The 11,471-nt window shown below is 37.5% G+C and overlaps 2 protein-coding genes across 2 annotated transcripts; both read left to right on the forward strand.

Moving 5' to 3' along the window:
• Positions 1 to 1,217: 1,217 nt before the first annotated feature.
• LOC103133131 (C-type lectin domain family 4 member E-like) lies at positions 1,218 to 6,176 on the forward strand. Its single transcript, XM_016667755.1, has 7 exons — positions 1,218 to 1,388; positions 2,121 to 2,214; positions 3,849 to 3,950; positions 4,045 to 4,113; positions 4,989 to 5,140; positions 5,748 to 5,872; positions 5,952 to 6,176. Exons 1-7 carry the CDS (start codon positions 1,218 to 1,220, stop codon positions 6,127 to 6,129), a joined length of 891 nt encoding a protein of 296 aa, XP_016523241.1. The 3' UTR covers positions 6,130 to 6,176.
• Positions 6,177 to 9,439: 3,263 nt separating this feature from the next.
• On the forward strand, positions 9,440 to 10,798 carry LOC103133132 (C-type lectin domain family 4 member E-like; the record flags this gene model as incomplete). Its single annotated transcript, XM_007544903.1, has 3 exons — positions 9,440 to 9,706; positions 9,801 to 9,925; positions 10,006 to 10,798. Coding segments are annotated over 3 exons (591 nt in total), but the record flags the coding sequence as incomplete, so codon positions are not given.
• Positions 10,799 to 11,471: the final 673 nt, after the last annotated feature.

The raw sequence follows: 11,471 nt of genomic DNA on the forward strand, positions 1-11,471 counted from the left end.
GTCCTCCTTCAACAAGTCCTCCTTCAACAAGTCCTCCTTCAACATGTCCAGAACCTCCAACGTATCCACCAACTAGTACAACAAGAAGTAAGTTCAGGATTTGATCTCTGTCTCATTTCTGTCCTGTAATGATGCTAAAGAGACACTGATGGACTGACAGAGACAGAAAGTTATAACTGCAGGACATAAAACCTGCAATTGTCTGTGAAGATTTCTTTCTCCTGACTCACTGAAGTCTTTGTTCTGATCTCTTGAAGGTGAAACAAGCAGCCCAAGTCCAAAGGTGGAGGAATAGAGGTGAATGTAACAATACGATGGACTGTGTGGGGACGATGAAGACACAAAACTCTGAGGATCCTGTGGCTTGACAGAGATTGTGATGATCTTCTGAGAAGTATTTGTGAGAAAGAAGCAGAAATGCAGCTGCGTTTCTGTGTGTGAAGTTCAATTCAGTCCAGAAAACAACTTTATATCTCTGTACATTTTATAGAGATGAATATTCTAAGAGATCTTTACCTTATTTTTCACTTTCTGTAGCAACAGGTCTCCTGTTAAATATGTAAAATCATAAAAAAAATAATTTCCAGCTTTTACGAGCTTCTTGTTTTTATTGTAGCTGTCGAACAATGAGGTAATGAGGTTCAATCATCAAGTTCTCCACTTTAAGAACTTTGGGGGAAAAAACATGTCATCACATTGTTATAATAATTGTTCCATTAGCTGTTCTTCTTAATTTATTGTCAATTAAAACATTTTCATACATATTTTCTATGTAAATTGATCTGAAATATGACGTATTTGGTTAATTTTTTCTTTTAAGTAGCTAAAAATGTCAAATGTATTTTTCAAGATGACACATTTCCAACAATAAATGCATGAATAAAGATTTTAGAAATAATTTCAGCCTCTGTTTTATGATCTATTAATAACATCTGACTTTAAAAAAACATACATCTGAGAACTCACAGCAATATCATTTCATTTATAGGTCTAACTTTTTATTTTACAAAGAAAGATGTTAAACATATGCATTTAAAGTTATTTCTCTGTAACCAAACCTCACTCACTCTATGCTGCATCATAAATCAAGTGATATTTTCAAAAAAACATGTGGGACACATTCTGTTTGATCAATCCTTTTTTTTTTTTACTTTATGTAGCTGATAGCGAAAATTCAACCTGGAAAACTCCATCACCTCCGTTCGCTCATCGGCGTTATGCTCATCTCCGACCTCAGCTCTGGACCTCACCCGGCTCGTCCAATCATCAATCAAGCTCTGCATAAAAGGATCCACACCGAAGCCGTCAGCCGTCAACCCACCACCTCCCCTTCTCCACCCACATCCTTCGGCTCTCCAGGATGGCTCCCTTTCCAGACCTCCACCAGTGTCGGGCCCCGGGGGAGAGCATCCCTAATCGGTTATCGGGATGTTCATCGAGTTCACATCAAATCTCAGGCCAACGAAGTGAAAATAATGTTCAGTCCATCAGAGCAGAGGAAGCAACTTGTACTTTTAGGAGTATTTTTACGACGCTGTACTTTTTACTTTTTTACTTGAGTAATTTTATTATAAAGTATCTCTACTCTGACTTGAATAACATATAGATTCTCTACTCACTGCATGAAAAACAAACATGTTTAAACAAAAATTCACCAGACACAGACCTGCAGGTTTTGTTAGAGTTTCATAAGTTTTTTATTGAAAAAAATCGATCTGGAAAAGTGTTCTTTTGCCTGATTTTGTTACTTTTTTTTATCACTGGACTTTATGTTTTAGTACATCTAATTCTGTAATTTTTAAATATTAAATGATTATTAATTTGACTAGTATCATCACAGCAGCATTAACCATTATGCTCAGAACCTGATGTTCATGTTTCCAGCAGAAGGAAAGCTGAATGACCACAATCATGACAGACTCTAAATCAAGAATGCAGGAAAGAAGAACCGAACTTTTATTCTCCAGCTGTCAGGAACCATGATGTTCAGGTGAACATGACTTCAGAACATGGCAGAAATCACCTGAATAGGAGGAAAGGAAAGAGACAAGTTTTTAATAGTCTAACAACATGTTACACAACTTCTCGGACTTCGCTAATATCTTAATTTAACCTCAAAGGAAAGTTTCTTCCTTCAACTTGGCACAAAGCTTTTGCAACAGGAAGGTGACAGACAGATCTCCTATCTGAAAGAGAACGGACAAAACGCTGAAGGTGAGTCTGGTTGGTTTTCTGTTCAATAAATACTCAAAGAACTTATCAAGAAAAACAAAATAAATAAATCTGTATTTTATGTATAACTATGTTGTTTTAACACTTTGTTTTGGTTTTATTTTTGTCTAATTAAATCTTTTTTTTTATTTTTGCAGTTTGCATTCAGGTATTTTTGTTTTTATTCAGAAAAGATCTAAAATAAAATAAGTGAATTTTGACTGGAGGTGTTCTATAGACAGAAAATTCCTTCTCTACTTTAATTAAGAGTTATGGTGACATCTGAACAGAAATGTTCAAATGTTACCAAAATGTAACATTTATGTTATGAAAATGAAATTTGAACAGGAAATAGGTTTTATTTGTTGAAGCTGCTCCTGAAACTCGGATGTATGTGTTTGTTGTCAGAGTGAAGCGTCTCCATGGCGACACGTCCACCGATCAGAGAAAATGATAAAATGACGAATGTGATGGTAAATCAGCAGGAAGGTGATGAAGAGGTGCCAGTCAGAGGTGAATGGTCTTCATCAGACAAACTGATGTTTTTCACACATTCAATATTCAAACTTTTGATGTATTTTTTGGGGTGAAGGAAACAATCATGAAACATATTTTTAAAATGGTCAGGTTTTTAAGGTAAAAGCAGAAACTTTCACTACAGGAAGGGAAGAAGTTGATGAAAAATAAGAAATCTAAACGTCATGTTTCCTGTTGCTGCATAGACAACAGAATGTTATTCTTCAGCCTTGAATAATTACTACTGTTGCTTATGGGAATTATTAATAAAACTTGTAACTTAGGTCAGAAATTACAAAGTCTCATTGTGATGGGAGCAGATGAACCTGTAAAGACACGGTTCTTCCTGCAGAAACTTTGATTAGACCACATTAAGGTTTATTCCTTCAGTCGATCAGTCAAATACTTTCACCTGAAAAGTTTTGGGTTGAAAACTCCTGCAGTTCCAGGAGCAGAAAGGAAATTTTGTCCAAAGAGACATTTGTATCTTTGTCCTGGGGAGTTAAAGCTGAAGTATGTAACTTCCATGAAAAAAAAAAAAATTACCTATTTGTTAAAACTGTCACCATGTCAGAGACAAATAATCAGTGAAAAGATCGATCTTCTCCCTGAGCTGCTGTTACTGTCTGTAGGAATGCAATGGTCCAAGTCAGAAACAACCAATCGGATCCAGGAGAATGGCTTTAGCGCTGTCAATCAACCTCTGGTACTTGCTGCTAATCATGCTAATGGTGGACTAGCAACTTACAGTTACAAGAAAACCATTAATCCATCATCATTTGTTGGTATGCTAACTAGCCATAGCATTCATGAAAAGCTCTGCAGACAGGAAGAAGCTGCATCGTAGCATAGAGCAAGTTCTGGCAATCATGAGAATGATTGACAGCACTAAGTCCCGCCTCCAGGCTCTGATTGTTTCTAGTTAGCACTGAGAGAAGGCAGAGGAGCTTGATTTTTTCACGGATCAACAACAAGGATATGTTTATCTAAAACTCCAATAAAAAGTTCAGAACTGACAGATTTGATGCCAGTTTGTTTAGAGTCGATGTCAGGTTGAGGTGATGTTAGTTTCTGAGTCTGTCTCCAGGTTCTGATCCGGTTCTGCTCTAAATGCTGCTCAGGTGAAAACCCAAGCAGAACCTCCAAGCTGCCAGCAGGGGGAGTAGTTCTGCTGGTTCTGGTCGGTCTGCTGGCTGCCGCTCTCATCGTCATCTGCAGAGTCTGTGAGTTTACAATCTAATTTTCCTTTTCTGAAATGTTCAACACCAGGTTCAGGTTTATGTAAAAACCAAATAACTTTTGTTGTTTTTGATTCAGCTACTGCTTGTCTGATGACCAATAAAAACCAGAGAGAGGAGACAGAAGATGTGAGGAAAACTGTCTCAGGTGAGGCTGTCAGAGTTCGGAGGTTCCCAGGTTCAGGTGTCAGAGTTGATCGATCATTTCACATTTGGAGAGTAAATTCAGAACTTAGTCTGTGTCTCATTTCTGTCCTGTAATGATGTTAAAGAGACATTGATGGACTGACAGAGACAGGAAGTTAGATTGTAGCTGCAGGACAGAAGACGCCTCCTGCTGTCTCCAAACCACACAAACATCTACAGAGATTTCGGAACAACTTTACAATAATCAATCAAGATCAGTCCAGTTTATATGTATAGCATATTTCATAAACAAAGCAGTTCAAAGTGCTTTACATCATAAGAACAAAAAAATCATAGAATAAACAATCAACAATTGAACCATTACATTTTACCAAATACCATCATTACAAATGAAAATGTTGGTCAGTGTTGCTTTTATTATGGCTCATACTAAATGAAACATATAAGGCCTAATAATTTGTATAAGGCCTAATAGTTTATTAAGCATGAACAGGTAGGTTACAGATAAGTTATGCATTCCTCTACAAACACTTAATAAATGATTAATAACTGTTTATTATGCATTAATTAAAGGTGAGAAAGACACTATATGCTGAAAAAAAATGTTTTGTTATGCTTACAATGTAATCTGAAATGTTTAGTACAACAGCTCTAAATAAAATAGGGAGGTGAACAGACTTGGCTCACTATTTGGCAAGAAACTTAGAGATTTTCTCCTCCTTCTCACTCTTAATTAATACATAATAAACAGTTAATGATTTATAAAATGTTTAGAGATAAATTAACAACATATCTGTGAATGTAGGGGAGCATTATTGTAAAGTAGCACAGAGATTTCTTCCTCCTGATTCACTGAAGACTTCGTTCTGTTTGCAGAGGAAACCTGTCTGAAGTGTGAGGCAGGATGGGAGCAACATGGAGGGAAATGTTATTCTTTCAACACCGTGAGATCAACCTGGACTGAGAGCAGACATGTCTGCCAGCATCAGGGATCAGACCTGGTGAAGATCGACAGCAGAGAGGAGCAGGTATGAAACTGCTGCAGTTCAGCTTCTCTCTGATTTCATCTCATCATCAGGTTTATTCATCTCAGCCAGGGCCGGCCCAAGGCACATGTGAGCTAAGTGGCTGCTTAGGGCACCCACACCACCAGGGGGCCCCCAAGAGCACCATCTATAGATATATTTAAAATAACATTTAATAATATCAACTAAATGGAAAAACAATGTACATATTGTTTCCATAGTTGTGGCAGAAATAATGGTTAATCTCTTCCTGCTGTCAGTGTTGAGGAAATATAGGATATCAAACTTATTGTCTTGTTTACTGTAATTTTAACAATTGTCCTTCAAGCAGTTAAAATAAAACGGCCTGTCTGCATTTCAAAATCCAATTTTTTTTTAGTTTGTTACTCCTGTAAAGTCAAAATCAATAGCCGTAACTACACTGCTATGACATAGTTACAAAACATGCTAATGGTAGATGTTACACAAATAGAGTAGCTTAAGAATGATAAAGTATCTGGTGTCGCCATGAGGTTATGGGGGGCCCACATATAAAAATCTGCCTATGGCCCTGAAAAGTGTTGGGCCGGCCCTGACCTCAGAGTCATTTTCATCAACTTCTCCTGTCCAGATGTTCCTGGGGGTCAGACTGAGAGCGTTGATGGAGGACGGTGAGGACCGGTTCTGGATCGGACTGACGGACTCAGAACTAGAAGGCAGATTCTTGTGGGTGGACGGATCACGGCTGGACAAAAGGTTTCATTGCTAAGGAATTATTTAAGAAATGAAACGGTGGGACTTGTTTAACTTTGTGTTTCTGTTTTTCGTGATGTAGTCTGAGCTTTTGGGGTTGGCACCAACCAGACAACTGGAGCAGAGGCAGCCTTAAGGCAGCCAACTGTGTGCGGATGGGAGAGAGAGGCGGCTCTGATGATTCCTGGTTCGATACGTCCTGCGACGATCCGCAGAAAAGTATCTGTGAACAAGCAGCAGGAACTCAGTCATGTGTCTGAAGTTCAGCTGAGTCTAAACACGATCAGAGCTCAGGATCAAGTTGGTTTTATGAAGAAAATGTAAAAAAAAAAAAAATCAATGAAATAAACACAAAAGATAAAATACTAAATTTTTATCAAAGTTTTATTTGCAACTTCATTATTATGAGCAACAACGAATTATGAGCATTTTTAAATCATCTGTTAGCTTTATTTTTCCCTCAGATGGAAAAGGTCATAAGTTCACTATCCATCCATCTTCTTACACCTCCCATGTGTGGCCACTAGGGGTGCTGGTGTCCATCTCCAATGGTCAAAGGGGGAGAGGCAGGGCAGTATGGAGACAGACAACCATATACACACACACACATGAAGAATGTAGACAGATTATCAACCTGACAGTGAAGTTTTTGGGAGGAAGCTGGAGTACCTGGAGAAAACCTGTCATGCAAACCAGAAAGACCCGGGCCGGGATTCAAACCCAGGACCTTACTGCTGCAAGGCAACAGCACTACCAACTGAGCCACTGCGCAGCCCAAATAGTTTTAATTATTTAAAAATCAAATGGAAAAATGTTAATTTTAGACCTGAAAAAAAAAGCTAAACATTTGAGTAAAATTTAAATTAGATTTTTGATAAACATTTCAAATGTAATGTCAAGGACCAAGAAATAGGTAAAAAGTAGAAGGTAGGTTAAAGTTCAATGTTTGCACTTTTTCCTTCAATAGTTATCTCAGACTGTAACTAAAGAACCTAAAGGCGACGTCACACCAGAACTGTTTGGTCCAGTTTAAACAGAAATACTTCCACACATAGTCCGCTTCAGTTAGAAAGCAAACAGACTCAATCAGTGAACCAGAGGAAGTGATGTCATACTTCAGATATACCATCATATCAATCACCTGAAAACCTTTATAGTCTCAGTTGGCATCTAGTCAAGACCTATGACGATGTTAATACAAAACAATGACAATTATCAAAAAGAATAATGACGTAAACCGTTGAAGCCTCTTTATGATCGTTCAAGTTTAACAGGAAGTTTCTTCAACACAAAGCTGTGAAAAAGGAAGTTTTCGAGCAGCGTTTTAGTCCAAGGAGTCTGCAGTAGCGAGAGGACACAGTGGTGGTGAGTCCAGATCATTTTCTGTCCAGTGAATATGAAAAGAACATCAGAGGAGATGCAAACATTTCTGAACTGAACTGTAAACGGAGCAAATGAAATGTTTGTTTTCCTTAAACTGGAAAATTGCAGATATTTATGTTAAATTTAAACTAACTGTCGTTTAGATGAATTTGAAATCAAATCCAGGAGAAATATCAAGATAATTAATTGTGGATCTAATATTCTGAGTTTTTGGTCAGTAATTTAACTCTTTAATCAGGACAGTTTATTGAAAAAAAGTAAGATTGGCTTTAAGCGCTTATAAAACATATGTGTGTCTTTGTCAGAGTTTTCCTTATTGTGAAGCGTCTCCATGATGAGCCGTCCACAGAGCTGTGAAGAAGGTAAGAAGATAAATATGGAGGTAAACCAGCAGGAAGGTGATGAAGAAGCTGCAGCCAGAGGTGAGTGGTCTTCATCAGACAAACATCAACCAGACTGAACACAAACTGCCTTTAGACACATCATTTAACATCTGAACTGAAAGAAAACAGCTGTGTCTGAAACTAAATGACCCATCTACTGCAGGATCAGATCAAGTAAAGTTCAAATACAAGTAAATAAAGACTGAGATGTTCTTGTTTCTCAGAAAAAGAAGGAAACAGTAAGTAATAATAGGAATCAAAGACATCATCAAGTGTTTAAAGTTAAAGTGCAGCCACGGAAAATAAAGAAGTGAAACAAAGTTAATCATACGTCATATTTATTTTTGGTTGTAGTTTTTAATGCTACGAGCATAAAAGCTGTGATCTATAAAGTCTGTTTTTACAAAGTCTAAAGAAACTTCATGATCACCTTGGAGAAACATTTGGTGAAGGTGAGAAGAAAAAAATCACTTTAACTGAGAGAAACAGTTTTAAGTAAGACTGATGCCACACGTGAAGCAAAACATCATTATTCTTTTCACCATCATTATCAGCTCTGATAATATGATGTAATTTCCTCTTCTAAAAAGAAAAACGTCTTAAAATAATTTTAGAACATTTAAAACAAGTTGTAAAAACGTGTTCTGCTCCAGGTTCTGATCCGGTTCTGCTCTAAATGCTCCTCAGGTGAAAACCCAAGCAGAACCTCCAAGCTGCCAGCAGGGGGAGTAGTTCTGCTGGTTCTGGTCGGTCTGCTGGCTGCTGCTCTCATCGTCATCTGCAGACTCTGTGAGTTCATCCTGATGATGGTTTATTCTCACTGGATTTTAGTTTATTAGACAAAAATTGTGTCCAAATTGTGAGTTTTAAATTAACATGATCATTTTTATGTAACTTCATTATTTATTATTTTCTCCTCCAATCAGCTTTTTATCAAATACAAACAAATCAAACCGTCAAAACCCTGAAAGAGGAGAATGAAGCTCTGAGAAGAAATCTCTCAGGTGGCTCAGAGTCTGAAGGCCTTAGTGTCTAACAGCAGAAACACTTGCAGTATTTCTGAGCTGGAGTCTTACACTGATGATAGTAAATAAGTAATGGTACGGACCCCAGACTCAGTTCAGAGCCGGCTGTGTCATGAGCTAAGGAAGACCAGATATGGAAAATGTTTTTATGGAAACAAACCTGACCTGAAAGTTAGAGCCATATGTTGGGGAATGCCAATAATGTGCAATAATGGACTGTAGAAGAGACTAAATCTAAAGATCGATAGGAAGTCTTCTATGATTCAAACAGTTCCCCAAGATTCTTTGTTGTGATCTGTGATGCAGCTGGAAATAAAACCCTTCAGTGTTCAGCTGAATCCTTGTCTGGTGAGGTAATTTCCCTAAAGCACCTTAAGTTGGCAGTTTGAATGAGACTACCCACCATGCACTGCTGTGTCCACAGATTCATTTGATCTGGTGCTCTAGTAATGTGCCTTTAAATGACATTTGTTGTTATTTAGCACCATATGAATAAACCATACTGAATGGCTCATAGGATTTTTTAGAAAAAATCTCAACAGTTTGGAAGTTTTCAGCATAATCTAATTTAACAGTTTGCTGAGGTTAGAATGTGTTTCTGCTCATCATCCAATAATAAAAAATGATTTGAGTCTGTCTGAAGTTTTACACTTTATTCTCTTTTCAAAAAAGAATCTAAGCAGCCAACATGTCCTCCACCTCCTGAAGCAAAAAGTAAGTCCATGATCTGATCTTTGTCTCATTTCTGTCCTGTAATGATGTTAAAGAGACATTGATGGACTGACAGAGACAGGAAGTTAGATTGTAGCTGCAGGACAGAAGACGCCTCCTGCTGTCTCCAAACCACACAAATATCTACAGAGATTTATTCCTCCTGGTTCACTGAAGGCTTTGTCTTTGAAGATCTGACATGTGAAGCAGGATGGGAGAAACATGGAGGAAGTCTTTATTATTTCAACACCAGTAAATCCTCCTGGACTGACAGCAGACGTTCCTGCGCTGATCTGGGATCAGACCTGGTGAAGATCGACAGCAGAGAGGAGCAGGTATGAAACTCTGCTGCAGGTTCAGCTTCTCTCTGGTTTCATCTCAGCATCAGGATTCAGAAAAATCTCATTTTTAACAACTTTTCCTGTTCAGGTGTTCCTCATAGGAAGAGTGAGAGACTTAATGAAGGATAATCAGGACAAGTTCTGGATCGGACTGACGGACTCAAAGGAAGAAGGAAAATGGCTCTGGATGGACGGATCAGCTCTGGATCAAAGGTTTGATTGATGATAAAACGTCTCTGTTTGAATTTTTCTCTGTGTCTTTATCTGTTATTTTCTTTGTGTTTCTCTCAAAGTTTGAGTTTTTGGAATCAGACCCAACCTGACAACAAGAGTCCTGCTCATTCAGCTGAAGCTGAAGCTGACTATGTGAGGATGGGAAAGAAAGAAAAGAAAGGAGGATCTGATGATCTGAAGTCCTGGTTTGATACGTCCTGTAAACGTCCTCAGAAAAGTATCTGTGAGAAAACAGCTAAACTGAGTTCAAGTGTTTGAAGTTTAAGATCAAGAAGCTGCAGAGATGAAGGTTTTATAAACATGTTGTCACATTTAACATTTATTCCTTAAAATGTTAACATACTCTTTAAATTTTCCATCAAAATTATTTTTCCTTGATTTGTTTTAATGTTAAACTCATTATTATTATTGGCTGTATAAGCTGTAAAAGCCTCGACTGGCCAACAGCAAACAGGAAGTTTGTTTCCTGTTGTGCATCAGATTAATACGCTCCTTCCTCCACTTCCTGTTTTTACATTTAGACTTTTAAAAGCTAAGATGTTTCCTTCTTGAAATGGTTTGTTTTTAAAGAACAACATATAGCCTTACAGCTAAAAACAATGTGTTGCTATAGCGATGTCATCTGCCCTTTTCATGTTTCCGTTTTATTCTTCACTCTGTTAACTTATCTATAATTACAGGCTGAGGTCATTTTTAAAACACCAGTTTTCGTTTGAAGTGATGTTTCTGTTTCTAAATGGTTCATGGGCGTCTAGGATGAATCTGGAAGATATCTGGTTCATTAATTTGTCTTTTTGATCTCTGGAAACAGTTTTAGATGTTTATTAGATCTAAATGTAGAAATGTTGTATCTGAGATGAAATAGTCTGCAAATAAAATGAATGACATCGACTTCCTGAGGCTTTTCTTTTCATAGAGGGAGGATGATTCGATCATTTCCATCAAGACAAACTGTAAGCTGCCTTCAGGTCTCTACTTTCCTTCTTACTCATTAAGCATTACATTTCACCTTAAAATATCTGAAACAGCAAATATGGACTTGCTGCCCTCCTCTGGTCAATTTTGTATGTCGAGTTCTTATATTTTTACTCTCATCTCCCAAAGAGAATATCAGAAAAAAGTTCAAATATTTAGTTGTTATTGTGAAATATTCCAGGCCTTTTTCTCTTGTAATGTTGATGGTTGGAGCTTACAGAAAATGAAAATCCAAAATTCAATCTGTGTATGAGCTATAGGATATTCATAGAAGGTTGAGTGGAAGGAAAAAGTGCACCAGCTGCATGGATAACTGCAGCCTTGAGAGGATTGTTGAGCAGAATCCTTTAAAGGAGACGGCGATCTGAAGTGTTGGTTTGATCGATTCTGTGATCACCTGCAGAAAAGCATCTGTGAGAAAAAACTGAACCAGAAAAATACGTGTGTTTTTGTCTGAGGTCTTTTCAGTCTGTTTAAAAATCTCAAAGAACTGGTTAATGAGAGCAGAGACGACGTCTTCATGAGTTTTATTGACTTCAACAGTTTTATT

The sequence above is a fragment of the Poecilia formosa genome, unplaced genomic scaffold, assembly GCF_000485575.1.
Source record: "Poecilia formosa unplaced genomic scaffold, Poecilia_formosa-5.1.2 Scaffold2290, whole genome shotgun sequence".
NCBI classification, from domain to species: Eukaryota; Metazoa; Chordata; class Actinopteri; order Cyprinodontiformes; family Poeciliidae; genus Poecilia; species Poecilia formosa.

Excerpts from the sequence above, each read along its gene's own strand:
- LOC103133131 (XM_016667755.1), top strand. The coding sequence starts at position 1,218 with ATGCTCATCTCCGACCTCAGCTCTGGACCTCACCCGGCTCGTCCAATC. Across the intron at positions 3,951-4,044 it reads CATCGTCATCTGCAGAGTCT|CTACTGCTTGTCTGATGACC; the intron begins GTGAGTTTACAA and ends TTTTTGATTCAG. Across the intron at positions 5,873-5,951 it reads GGATCACGGCTGGACAAAAG|TCTGAGCTTTTGGGGTTGGC; the intron begins GTTTCATTGCTA and ends TTCGTGATGTAG.